At 50.6% G+C, this 22317-nt stretch overlaps 4 protein-coding genes across 9 annotated transcripts; all 4 read left to right on the top strand.

The window, feature by feature from the left end:
* Positions 1-128: 128 nt before the first annotated feature.
* radil2a (Ras association and DIL domains 2a) lies at positions 129-8564 on the top strand. Its single transcript, XM_049744936.2, has 17 exons — positions 129-634; positions 1064-1393; positions 1526-1761; positions 2142-2485; positions 2975-3292; positions 3355-3669; positions 3759-3796; positions 3873-4015; positions 4105-4220; positions 5061-5280; positions 5368-5540; positions 6126-6270; positions 6494-6654; positions 6747-6972; positions 7795-7898; positions 7981-8120; positions 8245-8564. The coding sequence occupies exons 1-17, from the start codon at positions 513-515 to the stop codon at positions 8348-8350; spliced, it is 3237 nt and encodes a 1078-aa protein (XP_049600893.1). The 5' UTR covers positions 129-512; the 3' UTR covers positions 8351-8564.
* Positions 8565-8758: 194 nt separating this feature from the next.
* On the top strand, positions 8759-11974 carry LOC125983575 (GRB2-related adaptor protein 2). 5 transcript variants are annotated; one of them, XM_049744938.1, is made up of 8 exons: positions 8759-8840; positions 9446-9544; positions 10175-10279; positions 10364-10455; positions 10528-10647; positions 10730-10907; positions 10982-11074; positions 11164-11974. In XM_049744938.1, exons 3-8 carry the CDS (start codon positions 10202-10204, stop codon positions 11323-11325), a joined length of 723 nt encoding a protein of 240 aa, XP_049600895.1. In that variant the 5' UTR covers positions 8759-8840; positions 9446-9544; positions 10175-10201; the 3' UTR covers positions 11326-11974. The 5 variants fall into 5 exon arrangements, with proteins under 5 accessions (XP_049600895.1, XP_049600898.1, XP_049600897.1 ...); XM_049744939.1 differs by lacking the exon at positions 8759-8840 and adding an exon at positions 9327-9345; XM_049744941.2 differs by lacking the exon at positions 8759-8840 and having other exon boundaries at positions 9279-9544; positions 10160-10279.
* Positions 11975-14267: 2293 nt separating this feature from the next.
* LOC125983271 (somatostatin receptor type 5) lies at positions 14268-17798 on the top strand. 2 transcript variants are annotated; one of them, XM_049744393.2, is made up of 3 exons: positions 14268-15181; positions 15912-16610; positions 16675-17798. In XM_049744393.2, exons 2-3 carry the CDS (start codon positions 15933-15935, stop codon positions 17347-17349), a joined length of 1353 nt encoding a protein of 450 aa, XP_049600350.1. In that variant the 5' UTR covers positions 14268-15181; positions 15912-15932; the 3' UTR covers positions 17350-17798. The 2 variants fall into 2 exon arrangements, with proteins under 2 accessions (XP_049600350.1, XP_068509581.1); XM_068653480.1 differs by having other exon boundaries at positions 14269-15181; positions 16093-16610.
* Positions 17799-18125: 327 nt separating this feature from the next.
* On the top strand, positions 18126-20895 carry LOC125983263 (zinc finger protein 345). Its single transcript, XM_049744377.2, has 5 exons — positions 18126-18438; positions 18566-18702; positions 18823-18969; positions 19037-19444; positions 19656-20895. The coding sequence occupies exons 1-5, from the start codon at positions 18276-18278 to the stop codon at positions 20688-20690; spliced, it is 1890 nt and encodes a 629-aa protein (XP_049600334.1). The 5' UTR covers positions 18126-18275; the 3' UTR covers positions 20691-20895.
* The last annotated feature ends 1422 nt before the right edge of the window (positions 20896-22317 follow it).

Below are 22317 nucleotides of genomic sequence, written 5' to 3'. Positions count from 1 at the left end.
TTTTACAGGTGTCACGACAATAATCATCTGAATTATAGATTAAATAACGTTTTGAGTCATTAATTGGTTTAAAGCTAAGTGGAAAATGCTAATTTGGTTGAAGCTTGTCCGGTTGATCGCTGCGTGTGTGCGCGCGCGTCACTTTCTTCCTGCCTCCTTGCTTGCGGGCGCGTGCTCGTGATGCTGCGGTGACGTCACAGAGGGGAGAGACTCCGCTGGGTTGCATTCGGCACCGGCGGCTGCAGGTTCACAAACCTCAACGCGTGCGTGACGGACGAACGCTCTTTTCCACGCTCCTCTTCCACGAATATCTTTGGGCTCTGGACCTCAATCTGGTGGAATTGTGTTGACTAACGAACGAAGTGACCAACTCACCAAGCTACAAGCCAACTCATGGACGCCAAGTGGAGGGAAAGTTGCAAGGGTGCTTTTGGAGCGTCTCCTCAAACGTGGACGTTATGGTGACGATGCTGGCGGTGAGGATGATGATGTTGGTGTACTGATGTTTGAAGATGATTAGCGAGGAGAGAAGCAACCACGTCAATAAACAGTCGGCCGTGGTGGGCTTGCTGATCCGCTCTCCCAAGAGGAGACTCGCCCAACTCGGTCGGAAAGCCAGCAATGGATCAACACAGTAAGACCAAACAACTTAACTTTTTCTACCTGCATACTTCTCCAAATAGACACACTACTCCAATTTCTGTCTACATTTATTCTACTTTACACCGTGTTCTACATAATGTCACATATAGTTAAAGTATGAATCAGTCATTGAGGCTTTTCATTGGCTTTATTCCCTCGAGCGGGAACAGGATACACATTGAAGAGCTGCTATCGGCCACAATTCAGAGCCAGTCACTCTGCACACTGACTGACTAGCTTGAGCCAACGTCCATCCTGTCCTTTAATCTGAGATATTGCTTTGTTGTCATCACAAAGATATCAAAGACTCTCACAACAAAGCAAATCAAGAGAACAACAACTACACAACTGACTACATGATTATTGTGTATGTATATTTTTATTGATCACATCTTAAACGCGTTTATGTTATGCGCTGCAGGTCTCAAGGTTCGACCGGCACCGTCCGCTCTGCCGAGAGTTCGGGCGTCCGGCAGCCGGCCAAGTCCAAAATCCGGCGCCACAATAACAACAACAACAACAAGAAGCGTCTGTCCGGTGTGTTCAACCACAGCCCCAACCTCCGCCGAAGCGACGGAGGCGGCGGCTCGGCCTCGGCGCAGGACGACCCGGCTGAGCTGTCCTGCCAGCTGTCAGTGCCCGGCATCCTCAAGATCTTCGGGAGTGATATTTGCCAGGGCGCCAACTACAAGAGCGTCCTGGCCACCACACAGTCCAGCGCCAAGGAACTTCTCAAAGAAGCTTTGGACAGGTCAGAATCATAAGTGAGATGTCTCCAATCAGATGCTGCTAAGCGAGAAGTCGCACTGACCGGCTGACATTTTTGGAAAAAAAAATTCTTCAAGGTCTTAATCTGGCGTTGACCGAAATTGTCCCCGTTCAGGTACAGTCTGGAGAAAGCGGACGCCGGCGCCTACGTCCTGTGCGACGTGATCGGCCAGACAGGCCCGGGCGGCCATTGGCGGCGAGAATGTTTCCGCGTGGTGGGCGACCACGAGAAGCCGCTGATGCTGCAGTCGCTGTGGAAACCCAAAGAAGGATTCTCGCGACGCTTCGAGATCCAGCTGAGGCTCCGCGTGGAGGAGCAGAGCCTGAAGGAGCGGGACACTGTCACGGCAGGTACATACAACAATAATGAAACTTGCTCAGCAGATGGGCCGCATCCAATATGGCCGACGCGTGTGTGTGTGCATGTGTTTGCGTCTCAGCGGCCCAGTGGAAGGATTTAGGGGAGACGCACAGTCAGCTTTTTCTGGCTTGATCCTTTGTCCTCCTCCTTATCTGCGCCTCTCATGGAAGGCAGCCACGGGAGACCAAAGCTGTCCTTATCTCTGTTTACGATGCCGCGGCATCCAAAGCCACTCAGTGCCACGTGATAACTCCTAGCGCCGTGCTTCCTGCTCGCACAGGAACTTCGAGTCCCGTAAACTGTTTCGTGCTGCGCATAACATAAGAAACATAAGATGGAATAAGTGAACGCTGCGGGTTCTTGTGTCCAGGAATCAATGCTCAAGCCCGCAAGCTTCAGCGGAACCGCTCCAGGGCCACCTCATTGTTGGTGGACAGCAGCTCCGCAGAGGGCCTGGACGGGACTGACTTCTGGAGGAGCCTGAGCGAGATGGACCTGAGCGCCATGGCGAAGGAGGCCCGCGGGGCGCGCCACTCCCGAGACCAGGACCAAGACAAAGATCAGAACGAGGATGAGGACAAGGACGCTCTCAGGTTGCTGGGCACGGAGAAGGAAGAGACGGAGAGCAGTGACGACAACGCCACGCAGTACTCCATCCACCCGCCCTTTGACTTTCCCTACTTCCTGCTCCTGCACGGATACAACCACAGACAGGTGACATGCTATGATGCGTTCAGCCATGGTGGGGTTGGACAAAAATGAATTGATTAAGTTTGATCGTGTGCGCGCATGTGCACAACATTAAAGTTCTCTCGGTGTGCTCAAGAGTGTGACGGACAGGACGAGAAGTCCTTTTGTTGGCACCCGCTGAGCGTTGCTCAGCCCCAGGGGAGGACACGTCGGCACAAGGAGATCAGATAAAACTGATTACGAGCAGGTGGGCTATTCCGGGAGGGCCTGAGAGTTGGGGGAGGGGCCGTCCAATCACAGGAGGGCTGGCCTTCAGAAAGCCGAAGCACTTCCTGTTGTCCTCAAGTCTTAACCTTTCACTTTCAAGCAAGTCCTAAAATTGGCCACTTAAGTCCGACTGGAGACAAGTCATGTGACCAGATGGCAGGGAGGCCGTCTTGACTCTGGGATGTTTTTGGGGATGCCATGATTTGTTTTTGTCTTGCGGCGCTTTAAGTTTTTGTTTGTTTGCAGGACTTTGTCATCTACCTGCTCAGCGGGAGCAGCACGGTGCTGGGCCGCTGCGGCGAGCATCGCGCCGGCGAGGACGAGGAGCGCCTGAAGGTGGACATCCTGCTCTTTGCCCCCGATGTGCTCCCCCGCCATTGCCGCGTGCGCCGTCTGGACGCCGCCACCCTACTCAAGCCGCTTCACGGCGCCCCCGTCACAAAGAATGGGGCACCCCTAAAGGAGGAGGCGGAGCTTCACCCCGGCGACCTGGTGGGCTTGGGGGAGCACTACCTCTTCATGTTCAAGGACCCCACCGGCGCGGCAGCGGGAAACCTGCGCAAGGTTCTGAAAGTGTAACTTCAAAACTTTTTGAGAGTGGGCTGGGTTAACTCTACTTTCCGCAGACGCCTCCCTGGATGAGCCGCCTGTGTCCCAACTGGGCTTCCGAGCCTCACCCCGGCTGTCGGTCGTGTGGCTGGCGCCCCGCCGTTGCCAATTTAGCGGAAGACAGCGGCGCAATGCTAAGCTACAATGCGGAACGGGAGGACGAGGTCCTGCGGATGATCCTGAACATGTGGGAGCCTGGTGACGGGGGCCCCAAGCTGACGGTCGCCTTCCTGCTCAGCCTGTGCCTCCGGCGCTCGGCCGGCACGTGCGACTTGGACCGCTTCAGGCGCCTCCTGCTCAACGTGGCAGCGCGCGTGCAGAACGCCGTCTGGGTACAAAGCAACTTCTCGTTCAACACCAGCTTTTTGGAGACAATGTTTCTCTGACTCAAACACAACTCAAGAGTTTTATCGTGCGACAGGACAAGACCAAGGAGCTCGCGTCGATGCAGTCAGACAGGTGAGCTGACTCAATCCGCACCTGCGTCGGCCCGGAGGATTTCTTTTCTTACGTTCGGTTTGTGCGTCGCGATTAGTGAGCCCCCGCCGCAGACGCAACAACTGATCTCGGGTCTGCGTCCCCTGGCTGCGTGGATGGCGAACACCATTGAGCTTCTGCACTTCATACAGCACTGCGTCCCTCAGCTGATGGCCACCGAGGGTGACCGCCGCCGGCCAGGTGAGCCGTCAACACCCACCCCCCCCCCCCCCCCCCCCACCCCCCCCCAGTCCGTTTGTTCAGCACTCACACAAGCGTCACACCTACAGGTCTGATGGACGAGGAGGAGGTTGCGTCCACTCGTGCTGCCTGCGAGGAAGCCATGACGGTGCTGGAGGAGGTCATCATGTTCACCTTCCAGCAGTCTGTCTACTATCTCACCAAGGTTTCTCACACACACACACACACACACACACACACACACACACACACACACACACACACACACACACACACACACACACACACATTTACAATCACCCAATCACCCCCACATACACATACTCTCACTCACTCACATTCGCATTCTCGCCCTCGCACGCACACACACACACACACATACACACACACAGAATGTGTTTGGGAAAGAGCACTGTGTCAACACGCGGGAAGCGCACACAATGGAAAGATCAGCGGGCCTTATCTGCAGCCCTCAGTGGGCAAAGCCTAGCAGATAGCGCAACACACACTCAAAACACTTTCACACACATGAATAATCCTCCTCTCACACACACAGTATTTCCAGAGAGGAAGTGAGCATGTGTGCGTGTACGGAAGGGAGGAAGGTGTGTTTGATTTCCTGAAAAACGTGTGGGAATACTTGAGAAGATTTACAATGTGACCTTCACAAGAAGGTCATCATCACAAGCCCAAAAAAAAAGCAAATTTAGAAAGGGAGCGAAAGGTCGCGTCAGTGATGCGTAAGCACGATTTCCTACGTTGTGCGCTGGCGACCAAGCAGCTGTTTGTGAGTCAGCCATCTTTTTCTGCGGAGGTGATGTCACGCGTGTGCGCAACAATGAGAAAAATGCAGAGGAATCCGTGCCGGTGTCAACCTTGCGCGCATTTCATTCTTCTCGCAAGTCCAAAGGAAGCAGCGAGGTGGGGCTGGATGAGTCTCATGGCTCTGGAATGAATGATTTGAAGCTTTTTTGTGTGTGGGGGCGTTGATGATGACCCAGTCACAACTCCTCTAAGAAGTTCTCCCGTTTCTGGTTTTGCTTAGAGCATGTACTCGGCACTGCCAGCCGTGCTGGACAGTAATCCGTTCTCGGAGAGCGGTCATCTGCGTGTGCCAGACGGCCTGAGCGGCATCCTGGAGGTGCTGAAGGAAGCGCTGCAGCTCTTCACCTCCTTCCAGGTGCACGCCGACATCTGCCTGCAGTTGTGCGCGTACCTCTTCTTCTTCATCAACGCCTCGCTCTTCAACGCGCTCATGGAGAGAGGTGAGAGCCGGCCGCTAAGCTAACCGTGCTAACCTTCGGGAAAGTGTCGCTCGGATGTACTCGCGTGGGACTTTTTGACCCCCACAGGCTCGGCAGCGGGTTTCTACCAGTGGTCACGAGGGGTCCAGATGCGGGCCAACCTGGACCTGCTGATGGACTGGCTGCAAAGCATCAGCTTGGCCGACGTGGCCGCCGACTTCTTCCAGAAACTCTCGGCCGCCGTCAACCTGCTGGCCACGCCCAAAGAAACGCTCCTTCAGGTCGGGCCTCATTTCACGCGTGAACTTTTTTGGTTGAGCACTTTTAAGTACGACTGCAGCATGAGTAAGGATGAGGTCGCTAGCAGTGGCCACTAGGAGCGTTTTAATCGACCCCTCCCATGTCCCCCCCTCTCCCTCGGCCCCTCCCATCCCTGCAAGTGCAGCCATGTGGATGTTTGGAGCTATTCTGGGAGGCGGCCCAGCCGCAACGCGCATAATCAATGGCCACATGTTCCAACGTTAGTGTGTGTGCGCGTCTGCTTGTGAATGTGTGGCTGAGGTTTCTAAAAGTGCTCTTGTGAGGTTGCCTTGAGTGGACCACATTGGTGAGCTAGCTCAACATTTTGTGGCCTTCAAGCCTAACGTCCAGAATTCATTCACTTTTTTTGTCAACAACACAGTAACGCCAATGTAAACAACAAATTAAAAATTTCGTCATGGAAGAAATACACTTTGAGTGCCAGATAAAAAAAAATATTCAGATAGAGAAAATGTTTGTCATTTTTTTTAAATATGTCATGACCACCGTTTAAGTGCTTTGGGAAGCGCGTAGCCAAAAAGATGATGACTTTGTTGCTCATGCAGGCGTCGTGGACTTCGCTGAGGTCCGAGTTTTCCGCCTTGAACGCGGCGCAGCTACAGCACATGCTGAGCCAGTACAACACGGGCAAGAATCGACCCGCTGGTTGGACTCCTGGGCCTGAACACGCTGAAGACGCCTGCAGGACGGGTCGGTCCCTATTTAAATATCTGTAACATAGTTTAGAAAATATTTTTTTTCAGTTCAGAGATAATTTGTGTGTAAACCTGTGTGTGTGTGTGTGCGTGTGTGCGTGTGTGTGTGTGTGTGTGTGTGTGTGTGTGTGTGTGTGTGTGTGTGTGTGTGTGTGTGTGTGTGTGTGTGTGTGTGTGTGTGTGTGTGTGTGTGTGTGTGTGTGTGTGTGTGCGTGCAGCGGACATTTTGGAAAGCTTCGACCAGCACCCGCCACTCATCCTGCCAAGCAGGAGTTTCTTTTTGGAAGAAGCCCACCTGGACTCTGCCCTCCTGGAGCAGCTGGCCCGCCTGCAGCAGGCCATCGACCAGACCTCCCCCAGGGAATGGGAAGGGCAGGAGGTAATGAGTTGTCTTCATCTTCTGTATGGAAATTTCTTTGGGTCTTCTTCACACTTCACTTATACGTCCATTGTGGTGGACATTGTCCTCAGATCTCCTCAGCATCGTCCGCAACCACCAAGTATGAGACCTCACGTCCCCCTTGCCCGCCACCGGAGCCGGCCGACGACCCCGGCGTCACCGAGCGGGTCGTGACCCGGAAGCTGAAGGAGCTGGGCGGCACTGACAAGCTGGACGGTCACAACCTGAGTGCTCCTCCGGACCCGTCCTGCCTCCTCACGCCTCCCGACACCCCGCAAGCAAACCAGCTTGCAGACGGTAACAAGCGCAATCCAGCACACCATTTCACACGCACACAAAAATCACTTAAGTGCTTTAACGGTTCATCTTGCTAATGTGACCCCCACACACACACATGCCCCCCCTCGATCCCCCCTGCAGTGCTGCTTTAAGCTTGAGGATTGACTTGATCTGAAGCAGATGTCTTAACTCTCATTGGCTCATTTCTTACTCTGCAATTAACTTTGGCACGGTATTATTTTCCATTTCCGAGTCATTAAAAAAATAACGTCATCAACGTAAATGATTTTTTTTTAACACTTTACTAATCCCACAACTTGCATAACTTAACCGATTCACGATTCGGTTCAGGAATGAAAACCGGTGTTTGTTGCCGAACATGCCGGCGTGCTTTGCGGGCCTGGCTGAACGTTATTTGGAAAGTTTGCTAATCCTATAATCGGCGCCAAGAATTGCAGCGAGGCGCTGAGGTCAGGACAGAAAAGAACGACGGTGGTGACGGCGGCCACCCGTCAGGACAATTTACAGTCCACTTGCTGCCTGGAATCTTAATCGGACGCGTGCGCCTTTGTTTGCGCCACCTACACTCACTGTGTGTGTGTGTGGGGGGGATGCGTGTGTATTCATCGTGCCGGGAAAAGCACTGCATGGGGTGCAGTGGGAATACTACTGTTGGCTTTGACTCAGCTCGCATTTAAGTTCCATGACACATAATGACAAAAAAAGATTGCAGAAGTCAAAGTTTGTAAGTAGCACTGTCAGCAAAATCTTGGAGATCTTTAGCGGTTAGCAGTAGCAGTGTCACACTGTTAGCCAAATTACATTTTTGTTTCTGCGCAGAGGGTGAGCGCATTGTCGAAAAGGACGACGACGACGACGATGTGTTCACGGTGGAGATCCATCGCGGTCCTCACGGTCTGGGCTTGGCCCTGGTGGACGGCATGGTACTGCCGCCTTCAGGCCGACTATTACTTTACTTTGACGGGAAAACTCCTCACGCTATTTTGCTTGGTTTTGTGTGAGCAGAAGACACCACTGAGGATGAGCGGGATTTACGTCAAGTCGCTCGTTCCCAACTCGCCCGCTGCTTTGTGCCTCCGCCTCAAGACAGGAGATCGAATCCTCGCCGTCAACGGCGTCAGCTTGGTTGGAATGGACTACAGTGTGTAAGTGCAAGTGTGTGCGTGGAAAGATGTGGAATGTGAGAGCGGGAAAGATGCGGCCCCAAAATAAAATCTCGCAAACAAATTGAGCCCGTGAATATGCAGGTGTGGACTTTCTGTTCCCCAGTGGGCGTGAAGTGATTCGCTCTTCGGGAGACTCGTTGAGACTGCTGGTGGCCAACATGGACCCCAACAAAAACGCCAACAAAAGTTCAGAGACGACCAAATGCTGAACAGGAAGTCAAGAATGTTTCCTGCTTCCTGTCCGGAAGTCTCTCCACTCACTGCAAAACCTTTTATTGTTGTTGTATTTTCTCAATGTTTTTACTCATTTGTATTTATAAAAATGCTATTTTCTCATATTTGTACAGTTAACGTAATCACAATAAATCCATATCATTGTGGAATGTGCTGGCATAGGCACGCTCGCAATGTGACAGGAAAGCAGCAGGGTGTGTCTGCACCACTTTTTTTTCCAGTTTTATTTTTGAAAATGACTGTGACCACAACTGCGTCCTGATGACTTCCTGCACAAATCCAAAGAAAACACCCAAAAGAGTGATTGGCTGCCCCCTGGCTGCTGCGTCCAGTGCAGCATGTATCTCAAAGCACTTTACAAAGGCAGCACAATTTGTGTTTGACATCACCTCACAGTCACAATAAAGGAATATGACATTCATGGATAATATTTCTTATAGCAGTCTGGTGATTAGAGCTTAGCAGGTATGCCTCGAAGTTCATTGGATTGGGGTTCAGTTATGGGCTCTGGCCTTCCTTTGTTAAGCAGATAAGTGTTTTCTAAAATCCCAGCTAGCTTTTAAAAAGCTCAGCTTTAAAGAAAATAGAAAAAAATGCCCCGTGAGTCTGTTTGGCAATATGCCCATATGTTATACATACAGAAATTACGTAATAACCAGATATTTAGCGAATGAAAAAATAGGTTTAAATTAACCACTTTAAAAAAAACGTCTAAATTAATGCATTAAATGTTTCCTTTTATTAGTTTATTATAACTTTTTAAAAGAATTAGCTAGTCAGTTATTGAACAAGATAAGATTTACATTTGCATAATTTTCAGCGGAAACCCGTCAACAATATTCTAAGTATTCTAGTACTGAAAAATTAACCCCGCCGGAAACGCTACACGGTGAGTTTTATTTTGCAAACAGGAAGTGGCCAAACAGTCTAAAAAGCAGGTGTACACGTGTGTGTTCGTTTAAGAACAAAAGTGCGTTCAGAGGAACCAACCATCGTCAAATTCCGAATATTATATCGCTTCTTTTTTTTTTTTTTTTGTTAATGAACGTATTTGACTTTTAATTTTTTAGCTCTCCTCCTGGCAACCCTACTGCACGTGACGCGGAAGGAAAAAGAAAATAACGGTTGGCTTCTTACCTTTATTTTCCATGGGATAAACTTCACACAAGGTAAAACAAAGCAACTCAAGGTAAAATCGTTTAGAATTTATTGCGTCCTAAAACGTGTACTTTGATCACTCAGGTGAAATGTAAAAAAAAATTAAAAAAACGATCATGTCGGTTAATGACATTAACTTAAAATGTATTTGATACTTTACTTTCACTTTTACTCTTAAGCAATACTTTATTCAGTTATTGAGTACGTTATTAGTTATTAATTTTTACTTTCACTTGTTGATGATTATTCCCATCCTCCATGAAAACATGATTATTGAATTTCTATAGTTTGATCAGCTTTTTCCTCATTTTTTATTACTTTCAACTTTTCTACGTTCAACTTTGGTGAAATTCCACAAATTGTTCAGTTACAGCTGTAGAAGGTGCTCTTGTCCGTCACGTGACATTTAAAACTGTTGCCTTCTATTTGACTAATAAATAAAATTTGTGATAAATTATATGGTATACTCGTTCAAACAAAAGCTTCAAACAAGATTCACAATGTGAAAGACGGCAAAGTGCATCAAACTTTCCATGCTGACGGTATTTGTCTATATTCTAGTTGAATAAAATGGTGATATGTTTTATTTTATTATTTATTCATTTATTTGTTCATTTTTTAATAAGATCAAATCTACCCAGGTTGTTTTACTTGCGGAACTTGCCAACATGGAGGCGAGAGGAAAGTATGACTTCATGGCAAGAGCGGCTGGTGAGCTGAACTTTAAGAAGAATGACGTGTTGAAGGTTTGGAAAGAAGCTCGTCAGAATGTCAGCCCGTCATTTCCCAAAAAGTTTTCATGGCAAAAAAGTCTTTCTGTCTCATATCAGATTTTAAGCACGTCCGACAAGTGGTACAAAGCTGAGATGAACGGCCACGAAGGCCTCGTCCCCAGGAACTACGTGGACCTGACCATACCTGGGTAATCCCCGCCCACACTTGATGTCATCCTCGACCTTCTTGTTGTGTGGTGCTGATGCGCGCATGTTCGCAGATGGTTCCAGGAGAACGCCACTCGCGGCATGGCTGAGCAAATCCTCAGCGCCAAACCCGTCGGTGACTTCGTCATCCGAGGATGTCAAAGTTCACCCGGAAACTTCTCCATCTCCGTCAAGTCGGTTGCAAACTCCAACACAAGCATTTTGTCTTAAGAGATTTGCAGATTTATCAAAAGTAACAAAATACCTGGGCCGCAGGCACGAGTGCAACGTGCAGCACTTCAAGGTCATCCGCGACGAGCGAGGTCACTACATCCTGTGGGCCGAGAAGTTCACGTCGCTCAACAAGCTGGTGAACTACTACAAGACCACCTCCATCTCCAAAACCAGCAACATGTTCCTCAACGCCGGCGTCACAACGTCCAGCGCCCAATCGGTAAATACTTGAAATAGACAGATCTTGTTAATTTGACAAATCTCAGAGAAGAATGTTGCTCGCATATTTTGCAGCCTAGGGGGCGTGGCCAGGAGGAGCGCATCGTCCAATCAGAAAGAAGACCGACCACTGCTGCTCGAGCTCCTGACAGCGCCAGCCTTCACCAGGTCTGACCAACACACCATTCACTGTATTTTAAAACGCTCTTCTGTTAGCATAGGAAGATGCTAAATGGGTGCGTGTTTTCCAACAAAAGGTTTTGGCTTTGTACGACTTCAACGCCGAAGAAGACGACGAGTTGAGCTTCTGCGCCGGCGACATCATCAACATCACTGACACCTCTAACTCCGCCTGGTGGACGGGAAGGTGCGGCGACAGGAAAGGACTCTTTCCAGCAAACTACACCAAACCAATTTGATGCAGAAGAAGACGAAGGGAGAGGAGCCAAGTCAGTCTCAGTTCATCCGGTACAGAGGAGATGTTTCAAAATGAAGGTCCAACATTTTGTGGGTAGCCAGGACGGCTGGGCCGTTCTTTTGAGACCATTTGTCAGAACTGTTGAGAAATTTGCCAGTGGTGTAAATTGGATTTAGTGTGATAAAACATTTTTCTTGATTTTCTTCAGATTTGATGCGATGTGTCCCAGGGATGGGAATTGATTAGGATTTAGTCCATCCGATTCCTTTTTGATTCTCTCGGGGTGAGGAAATGAAATAATACAAAATGCCTTTTTTTTTTTTGCTTTAACGCTTGAATAGGTTCAAATTTGGACACAGCTTATCAGTGTAGCTCTATTTCTTTTCTTTTTCTTCGGGGAGTGAGGTGAAGAGACAAAGCGATGGCGCCGCTGCTCCACTTTCATCAAACAGGAAATGGTTTGTTTGCTTGACTCCTTGCTGCTGCAGCATGTGGTCAGGTGACCTTCATCATCTTCATCTTCTCACTTAATGTGAAGATGTTGATTTATGATGAATCGTTTGAAAAGAATTTGCAAACAAACATGAAATATGTACTGCTGATGTCACGCTGTTGTTTTTGCAAAAAGAAGTAAAGTTACTTCAACACTTTTGAAACCTCCCAAGGTCTCGTCATTCGACTTGCGGTTTTGTTGCCGTGGTTACCAGGCCACCACAATCAGATAACCTCGTTAGACGAGGCGCTCTCTGACACGCTAACAAATGGCATCTCATTGTGTATTCATCATATAACACACTTCGGAAGGACCGACATCTTAAAGATGATTGGAAAAATGTACTCAAGATTATACAAAAGGGCTCCAAGGCCTTGAAATAAAAATGTTCCCTTGCTTTTCACATTTCATAATAACCACACAAATGTTGTTGCTATACGACTCTGAAAAAAAGAACTCTTGGATTTTCATTCCGCATCTGAAAAATTTTTCATTACTAGTGACCAAAACAAAGGTTATCGACCTTATTGAGGAACATGCAGCCTCAACTAAATTCAGTACAAACTGGTTGAAGTGAAGCATTCTGTCCCAACATAAGAGGACATACCGTATTTGCCGGTGTACAGGTCGACTCGGTGTATAAGTCGACCCCCTAAAATTCGACGGAAATTTACGATTTTATGATATATCCTTTGTATAAGTCGAGCTCAATTGTTGCATTATATTAAACTTCAAAATTCACTATGCGAAATTTATTGACGAAATGTGTTCAAATTCCGGGAGGCCGTGCGCATGCGGCTGTTTATAAGCACCGCGGAGGAGATCGCGGCCGGCGAGCTCGCGCACGCCGCCCGGCACCAACGGGAGGCCGGAAATAGCTCCAAGCCGAGCGGATCGGCACTTTATAAGCACCGCGGAGGAAATCGCGGCCGGCGAGCTCGCGCACGCCGCCCGGCACCAACGGGAGGTCGGAAATAGCTCCAAGCCGAGCGGATCGGCACTTTATAAGCACCGCGCAGGAGATCGCGGCCGGCGAGCTCGCGCACGCCGCCCGGCACCATCGGGAGGTCGGAAATAGCTCCAAGCCGAGCGGATCGGCACTTTATAAGCACCGCGGAGGAGATCGCGGCCGGCGGGCTCGCGCACGCCGCCCGGCACCAACGGGAGGTCGGAAATAGCTCCAAGCCGAGCGGATCGGCACTTTATAAGCACCGCGGAGGAGATCGCGGCCGGCGAGCTCGCGCACGCCGCCCGGCACCAACGGGAGGTCGGAAATAGCTCCAAGCCGAGCGGATCGGCACTTTATAAGCACCGCGCAGGAGATCGCGGCCGGCGAGCTCGCGCACGCCGCCCGGCACCATCGGGAGGTCGGAAATAGCTCCAAGCCGAGCGGATCGGCACTTTATAAGCACCGCGGAGGAGATCGCGGCCGGCGGGCTCGCGCACGCCGCCCGGCACCAACGGGAGGTCGGAAATAGCTCCAAGCCGAGCGGATCGGCACTTTATAAGCACCGCGGAGGAGATCGCGGCCGGCGAGCTCGCGCACGCCGCCCGGCACCAACGGGAGGTCGGAAATAGCTCCAAGCCGAGCGGATCGGCACTTTATAAGCACCGCGCAGGAGATCGCGGCCGGCGAGCTCGCGCACGCCGCCCGGCACCATCGGGAGGTCGGAAATAGCTCCAAGCCGAGCGGATCGGCACTTTATAAGCACCGCGGAGGAGATCGCGGCCGGCGGGCTCGCGCACGCCGCCCGGCACCAACGGGAGGTCGGAAATAGCTCCAAGCCGAGCGGATCGGCACTTTATAAGCACCGCGGAGATCGCGGCCGGCGAGCTCGCGCACGCCGCCCGGCACCAACGGGAGGTCGGAAATAGCTCCAAGCCGAGCGGATCGGCACTTTATAAGCACCGCGCAGGAGATCGCGGCCGGCGAGCTCACGCACGCCGCCCGGCACCAACGGGAGGTCGGAAATAGCTCCAAGCCGAGCGGATCGGCACTTTATAAGCACCGCGCAGGAGATCGCGGCGCCTCATTGGACTTCCAGCGGGCCGCGCACGCCGCCCGGTTCAAATTTTCTAAGTGCAACGCACAATGAGATGCATGAGAAACAGCCTTGGTTACCATCACATTTGAAGCGATGAATACGAAGTTAAATTTTATGACTCGGTGTATAAGTCGAGGTCGATTTTTTTCGGTCGATTTTGGATCGAAAAAGGTCGACCAATACACCGGCAAATACGGTAAGTGGTTAGCTCGCTTGTCTTTGTTGCTATTAGTGACAACCTCAGTAACAAAGCGCTTTGCTAACGAGCTATGGATCGGCTAATGCTCGGCTATCGAGCGTGGCTGTCGTCATCTTAGCCATTCAAAAGAAAACCTGCTTAACGAGCCCCGAGACGCTAATTGCATTACAACCACTCCGGCAATACATCACTTTATTCAAGCAAAACAAACAAAAAATAAAAAATAAATGTTAGCAATCTTTTTAGCCACTGTTGCCAATACTTCAGCAAATAAACTATTATTCGTAGCATTGCTGGCTAACATGCAAAGAATGTTGGTCATTAGTCATGACACATATGCTAAGAAACACGTTAGCCACTAGCCATAGCAGCTAGCTTACCTAATTCCATCCAAAGTTCCCCTTGTTCTCAGCCTTTACTACGGCAGCATCTTCAAACTTTTCGAATGTATCTAGAAACAAATTCCGAAATTCACTTTTCAAGGCCTACATTTTGTTGAAGTACTTGAGAATATTTTAACAAAGCAACTCTTCGCTTGGATTCCTTATGCCTTTGCTTTTTTTCTTTGCACATTGTCGTCCTCATCTTAACACAACTTATTCTTCCTCCTGACTCGTAAGTGCCCTTGAACACTTCTCAGAAATGTGTCTGGGCTCTTTTTTTTTTTAACTTTTTGTTAATAGACCTTTGCAATTTTCATGTGAAAATGGATTTGTTGCCTTTTGGAATAAGGTTTTAACAAAATGCGGGAAAGGTGAAGGCTTTGGATAGTTTACATCAAAAGAAAAAAAAAAAAAGAGCAATATTGAAAAAGCATATTGCTTGTGATTGTTTTTCTGACTGGATGCTCCTTTTTAAAAGTCAGATCCTGGATGACATTTTTTCTTTCCAGAAGGTGCACTCACTGCAGTCTCCCTTGTGACGCGCCCGTGCACGCGCACAGAATGGGATCCTAACACCGCCCACTTGACTAGAGCAGTGTCTCCTAGTTACAAGCAGAGAAGTGCTCTGCGACGACGGCAGTTGCGCTCATGATGCAATGTGGACTTCAGGTAACCGAAGCTGGTGACCGCTCGGGTTTGCCGCAGGTCTTGTGAGCACAAGACGAAGTCGTCCAAAGGTAAGATGAGTTCTTTGAGCTTCGGCCACCCAGACCACAGTGAACACAGAGAGTGTCTGCACATATTTGCAAAAAAATAAACATTAACACTTGATTTAGGAGGAATCGGGATGAATAACATTATCAATATGATTTGCAATGCAAAAGTTGATGCGCTCGGCAAGATCCGTACAAACTTAATGAAAAAAAATTCAGATGGCCAAATGATGCAAATGAGTGCAAAGTGGCAAGTAGATTGTAGAAGTAGTCAGTCATATAAACATAAATTTTTATGCACTCAAAATAGAGAGCATATGCCACTGTTGATATGCAATTTAGAAATAATGTGTGAAATTCCCCAAGCAAAGCCATTTGAAAAGTGCATGCAAATTGAGAGGCAAGGATATGGATAAAATCTGAAACAATGTTTGTCATCAGTCAGACTGATGTTGCGGGTTTTGTTGTATGTGAGCTGAACACGTGTGTGTGTGCATGCCCACGTGTGTGTGTGAGAAGATTCTCCCCCAAGCTTTCAAGTCCTGTTGACCTTTGGGATGGATGCCAAACAACCTGCTGACATTTTGTCTTCCAATGTTAGCGCAGTTAGCATTTAGCACATGTTAGTGATCATCCAAATCACCCTTAAAAATAAATCCTTTCCAGTGCACTCTAGTTTATCACGTAACAAAACCCAAATGTCAGAAATCCGCAGTCTTCACTTTTGACTGAGTGGTGACATTCTTTGTTAAAGCAAAGCTGCCGTTTTCCTGACATGGAGGCAGCGGTGGAGAACGCCAGCGTACCATTTGAGGAACTTGCTCTCCTTTTACCGAATGCCACTAATGTGACGGCGGCGGACGACGGGTCGGGCCCCGGCGTGGAGGGCGTCCTGATCCCGCTCATCTACATAATCGTGTGCGTGATCGGTCTAGGCGGGAACACGCTGGTCATCCACATCGTGCTGCATCACTCCAAGACGGAGTCAGTGACCAACATGTACATCCTCAACCTGGCCATCGCCGACGAGCTCTTCATGCTGGGCCTGCCCTTCCTGGCCGTGCAGAACTCGCTGCAGGCGTGGCCCTTCGGCGCTTTCATGTGCCGGCTGGTGATGACAGTAGACTCCATCAACCAGTTCACCAGTATCTTCTGCCTGACGGTCATGAGCGTGGACCGCTACCTGGCGGTGGGCCACCCCGTCCGCGCGGCCCGGTGGCGGCGCCCTCGCGTGGCCAAGGCAGTCAATGGCACTGTGTGGGCGCTGTCCTTCCTGGTGGTCCTGCCTGTGGTGGTCTTCGCCAACATCCAGAAGACGGGCGGCACGTGCAACATCCTGTGGCCGGCTCCCGCCAAGGTGTGGAGAGCAGCCTTCATCCTCTACACCTCCACGCTGGGCTTCCTGTGCCCGCTGCTCATCATTTGCCTGTGCTACCTGCTCATCGTGTTCAAAGTATGTCCGCCGGCCTCACGGATGGATCCATGTCCTTAAACGTAACCCTTTTTTTTGCTCGAAGGTGCGCAGCTCGGCCAAGAAGGTCCACGCCGCCTCGACCAAGCGCCGCAAGTCGGAACGCAAGGTGACGCGCATGGTTGTGATCGTGGTGGCCGTCTTCGTCCTGTGCTGGTTGCCCTTCTACGGGCTGAACGTGCTCAACCTACTGGTGGCGTTGCCTCCCGAGTATCACGGCCTCTACTACTTTGTGGTGGTGCTGGGCTACGCCAACAGCTGCGCCAACCCTGTGGTCTACGGCTTCATGTCGGACAACTTCAAGAGGGGCTTCCGCAAGGCCCTCTGCCGCGCCACCCGCAAGGTGGAAGACCACCAGGCCGCCCAGCCCCAGCCGTCACAGGAAGGGGGAAGGCGGGCACCGGTACCCCGGGAGAGCCTGAGGCGAGGACTTCGCGAAGACGATGACGACGTCTCAGAAATGACGCAAGTCTTGCGAATCCGGCAAAGTGCAACGACTGGCTGCCCGTCACAAGGTTTGGAGCCTTTGCTGGCCGGCCTCGAGGCCTTTGAGTCGAATCTCCGGGGACCGATGCCAGATCCCGGCGGCAGGGACGCCACTGGGAGGGACCTCGAGGTCTCACTAGCGACACCTTTGCTGGGAAATGATGCAAACGGGAGTGCAAAAACTATGCCTGACGACAACGTTGAGCACAGCAACTTGGAAGTAATGAACTTGTAATTTGAAGGCAGTGCAGTGAACATCTTGTGATTTGTCAGTAAGTGCTTTGGCTGGCAACCAGAACAGTTCATCTATATTTGCCCCCACATTGGCTGGCAAGAATTTGTCTCCTGAAATTGACGCACGACCAGTCAATTGTTTGCCTCTTTCCTGTGTTCTCTGAGTGTTGTTGTAAATGTGTCTGAAATCCTGCAAGGTAATTTCGTCTACGTTCAGGTGTTGGTCGTGATGGTGGCTTGAGTGTGATGTGACTCATCCGTTTTGTGCCCGTGAGTCACTCGGTGACAATATGAACTCTTGTACCACTCTCACGCACTAATTAAAACCTCTTACTGTGCGTGTGTGCGTTGGTTATTGTGATGGAACTCCTGATAACGCTGCAGTCCCGCCAGTCGAGAGCCACTCATCATGTGAAGTGTTGATTAAAAGTCTGGAGACTTTCCCAGTGATCTGATTGCTTCTATTAATCTCAAATGCACGGTGCGCACATTGCTGTGTTTTGTGATTTTATTTATGAGAGAGAGACGGAGAGAGAAATCTGCAATCATGGTATAATAAAAAAGTACCGTTAATATTTTGGTTTTATAATCCATCCGTGATAGATACTGCCGTTAATGCATGAACCCTTTTTAATTTAGCAGATCACAAACTAGTACATCTGAATTGCGGCGAAATTAATCCAAATAGTAAAACGTTGGTGAAAATGCATGCGTTTGTCAGTAGCTTCTCAAAAATTCCGCTAGGGGGCTGCACTGCGATGCTTAGAAAGCAGCATGCTGCTCAGTCTGCAGTGAAAGAAGTAAAGCACGCCGGAAGTGGATGGCTCTCCTTTTCAGAATCAATATTTGAGCGTCAGGCTGCCACCAAAGCAGCATTTCTTCGTCATATCTTCAACAGCCGCCACCGCCCGAGTGTCCCCTTGCGTCATGTCGAGCTTCCAGCGGCTCCAGGCGGCCGTCAACGAGCGTCTGCGCGCGGCCGCCGAGGAGATCTTTGAGGCGGTCAGAGGTACCATCGTCGGCCTGGAGGACGAACTGCTGCGCTCGAGGCTGGAGCTCGAGCGACACCAAAGACTCGCAGAACACAAAGGTTCGTTTCCATGATTCCATGAACAGGGTCAACTCCAGCCATCTTAGTTCTCTTTGCAAGTAGAATGCATACTATATAAACGTGGAACAATAATTGATTAACTGATAACTAATCGATTATCACCTAGACACAGTCCAGCTGTCTGTGTCGGTGCCACCTCGATGTCTGCAGATGCAGGACGAGGACGAAGATAAGGGAGAAGACGAGCCATGCGATCGCGACTGGAAAGCGCCGCTTGAGCAGGATCCTACCACTGTTGACCGGGTGAGCTCTGCACAGCTGTGTTTATACCAGATCCTACTAGTTCCTGCTACTTGTAGCACCCTTCAAGACACACTGCATGTGGACACCTGAGCTGAACGAGGCCACCATCAACATGTACAGAGTGTGAAAGCAGAAGATAAGATGAGCAGCTCCCCCGTTCCGTGCGACCATGACAACAACGAGGTGGCGCACCAAGTGGAAGTGATGTGCGATGGCAACATCGGCAACTGTGACGACGACCAAGCGTCGCTAAACACGCCAGGCCAGGTAAGTAGGCAAAGGGAAAAAAAACATTCATGAAACATAAGACGATATCATGACTTGTCCTGTGAAGGACAGCGACGAGGAGTGGCAGCCCAGCGAGAGCGACGAGTCGAAGAAGAAATCGTCACGCAAGGCCAAGGCTGCCTTTAGCTGCAAAGTTTGCGGGAAGAGCTTCCATGCCGTCATCTCGCTGGCCAATCACAGCGAGGTACACCCCAAGGACGTGTGCGGTGTGTGTGGCCAATGCTTCGACTCGGAGGAGAGTTTCGAGCGCCACGTCAAGACGCATCTGAGGGGCAAGGTGTGCGACGTGTGCGGCAAAGGCTTCGGCACGGCCAAGGCGCTGGAGATGCACGCCCGCGTGCACACGGGCGAGAAGCCCTTTGAGTGCGGCGACTGCGGGAAAGCCTTCAACTGTCGCCACAACCTGACCAGACACATGCGCCGGCATACGGGAGAGAAACCCTACACCTGCCAGGTATGCACGGCTGAGCCTTCCGTATTGTTCTGATCCACTTTCCTGTCTGCGATGTTTGTTTTTGTTTCTAATACATCAACTAAGCGGCAAATTAGTCAATCATTCAAGTCATTAACTGATCCATTTTAACTGACTGTGAAGGAGTTAATCCTGAGTTGCAGGCCTACTAACTCGGCCTAAAGACTAAATTGACTCAACTGGCTTTCTGCAGGTATGCGGCCAGCAATTCAGTGACCATTCCACAAGGAAGCGCCATCTACTGGCCCATGAGAGCGTCGCGGACGGTGAGCCAAGGGAGTGCCAGGGCGGCGTCCAGCAGCCCAAGGGGGGTGCCGCGGTGTGCGTGGTGTGCGGTAAAAGCTTCCACGCCGTCATTTCTCTGGTCAACCACACCGCCGAGCACCACTCTGACTGCGGTGTGTGCGGCGCCCAAGCCGACGACCTGGCGACGCACCTGCAGACGCACGGCAGCGGCAAAGCCTGCGAGGTGTGCGGCAAACGCTTTGACAGTTCCCGTGACCTGGACACACATATGCGCGTGCACACAGGCGAGAAGCCCTTCGTGTGCGGCGACTGCGGCAAAGCCTTCAACTGCCAACACAACATGCGGCGCCACATGCGCACGCACACGGGCGAGCGGCCCTATGCCTGTGACCAGTGCGGCAAGCTCTTTAACGACCACTCGGCCCGGATGCGCCACCTGCTCCTGCACCGGAAGAAGGAGACGGCGGCGGGGCCGAGCCCCTCCAAGAGGAGCCGTGTCATCTGTGTGGTGTGTGGTCGCATGTTCCACTCGCTGGTGGCGCTGGTCAACCACTCGGACGGCCACCAGACAGACTGCGGCGTTTGCGGGGCTCATGCCGATGCCGGCGAGCAGATGAAGGCCCACCTGGCCACGCACCGAAACGGCAAAGTGTGCGAGGTGTGCGGCAAATGCTTCGACGGCCGCAGGGATCTGGACACGCACATGCGGGTGCACACGGGTGAAAAGCCCTTCCAGTGTAGTGTGTGCGGGAAGGCCTTCAACTGTCAACACAACATGACGCGACACTTGCGCACGCACACAGGCGAGAAGCCGTACGCGTGCGGCGTGTGCGGACGGCGCTTCAGCGACCGTTCGGCTCTGAGCAAGCACGGCGACGTGCACACGGGCCAGAAGGCGCACGAGTGCCAAGTGTGCGGGAAGACCTTCTTCCGTAAGGCCAACCTCAGGCTGCACATGAAGTGCCACGGGGACCAACGGTGACGCCGAGCACCCCCCTCTCCAAAAAAAGAAATGTGGCTATTTTTTAGGTAAATTCAAGTTGGTCCTGCAGAAAACCTGCTGCATCACCTTGTTAACAGTTAACATAACACATCTTGCAGAAAAACAACACCAAAGACAATTTGAATGTTGATCCAAGTAACACTGGTACTACAATTGGTCAACTTTTAATAAACCTTTATTCAGATTTTGTGTTGAGCTTGGCTTTTTTCTTTTGTATGATAAGATACTATAATAATAATTTTAAATACTCTATAATGATCTGCTAAAGCTAAGTTAATAGTTGGTTAATATTCATCTATTCAAGTTTGGGTTGTCAATTGTGTTTTTAAAATGTATTTATTAAGTTGTCTGCTTGTGTGCGTATATTTTGTATTTTATTTTGATATTTATGATCTGACGACTCCACGTTTCACCCAATTTACCGACTCGAACGTATTTGGTTATGGTCCAGTCTAATTCCTGGGAGTTTCTCGATGTTTTCCGTGAGGGCGGGGCTGCCTTTTCGTGTGCGTAAGCGCACGCACGCACACGTCGACGAAAACGTGGCCCTGTGTAAATAACGTAAGCAATAGCTATAAAAAAATAAATACAACCTTCTTCGGTGTCCAACAGCTGCTTACTATGGTAATTTCCCCATTTGTTTTATGTCATTCCAGATTTGTGTGGGTATGCGTACATCACTAAATGCATACAAAACGCCCAGTTTTGAAGTACACACCACAATGTATGTACAAGTACATATCAATGTATGTAGCGCATTCTCTTCTCTGTTAGGTCAGATAAAGATGACATGATGTGGTTCTTCTAGTTTTGCGTCTCCCGCCGTGAGGTCGAGCGAGAAAGAGGATGCAATACAGCTGGGCCGAAGCCGACTTTGAGCTTCCGCCGGGGGTGGACCCGCTGGGCAGCGCGGTGCCCGAGGACGGCCGACGTTACGTCATGTACCACGGGACCACTCGGCAGAGCGCCGAGCTCATCTTGTTGTCGGGTTTCCGCCAGTCGCCCGACGGCATGCTGGGGCGCGGCGTCTATCTCAGCCGCGACCTGCAGAAGGCCAAGCGCTACCCACTCCATCATCCTGATGCCGACAAGGTTTTGGCAAGTTTGCTCTTCAAACCATAATCCCCCCCAGCCCCGCTACACGCTTTCACTATATTTATGCATCTTGAAGGAGTCAGTAATTAGTTCACGGTCAGGTCTGGTCTCTCTAGTCTACCCGAAGAAATACAGGGAGCCACTATATTACGCCATCTGGCGTCATCTTGATGCCAAGGAAACAGTTTGAAGTGACTTGAGGAGCTTCGTTCACTCAAAAGTAGCACTTTGCTGCCCCCTTGTGGCACCGAAAGGCAATTTTAAACTTTTAGCAGCCCAGTTGTCACTTGTGTTGGGCTCGCTCACTTTGACTGCATGTGAGGATGTGCACTTTGTGTTTTTTGTTTGTATGTTGGATGGTTTGAAGGTGGTGCTGAAGGTGGTGGTGGACGTGGGCCGCGTGATCGCCATCAGCTACCAGGGGCACCCGCGACAGAAGACGTGGCACGACGGGCGCTTCGGCCCCGTCTTCGACACGGCCTGGGTGCCTCCCCAGTGCGGCATGGTGCCC

Source organism: Syngnathus scovelli, chromosome 16 (genome assembly GCF_024217435.2).
Source record: "Syngnathus scovelli strain Florida chromosome 16, RoL_Ssco_1.2, whole genome shotgun sequence".
NCBI lineage: Eukaryota > Metazoa > Chordata > Actinopteri > Syngnathiformes > Syngnathidae > Syngnathus > Syngnathus scovelli.
This window is presented reverse-complemented; position numbering and strand designations above follow the sequence as displayed.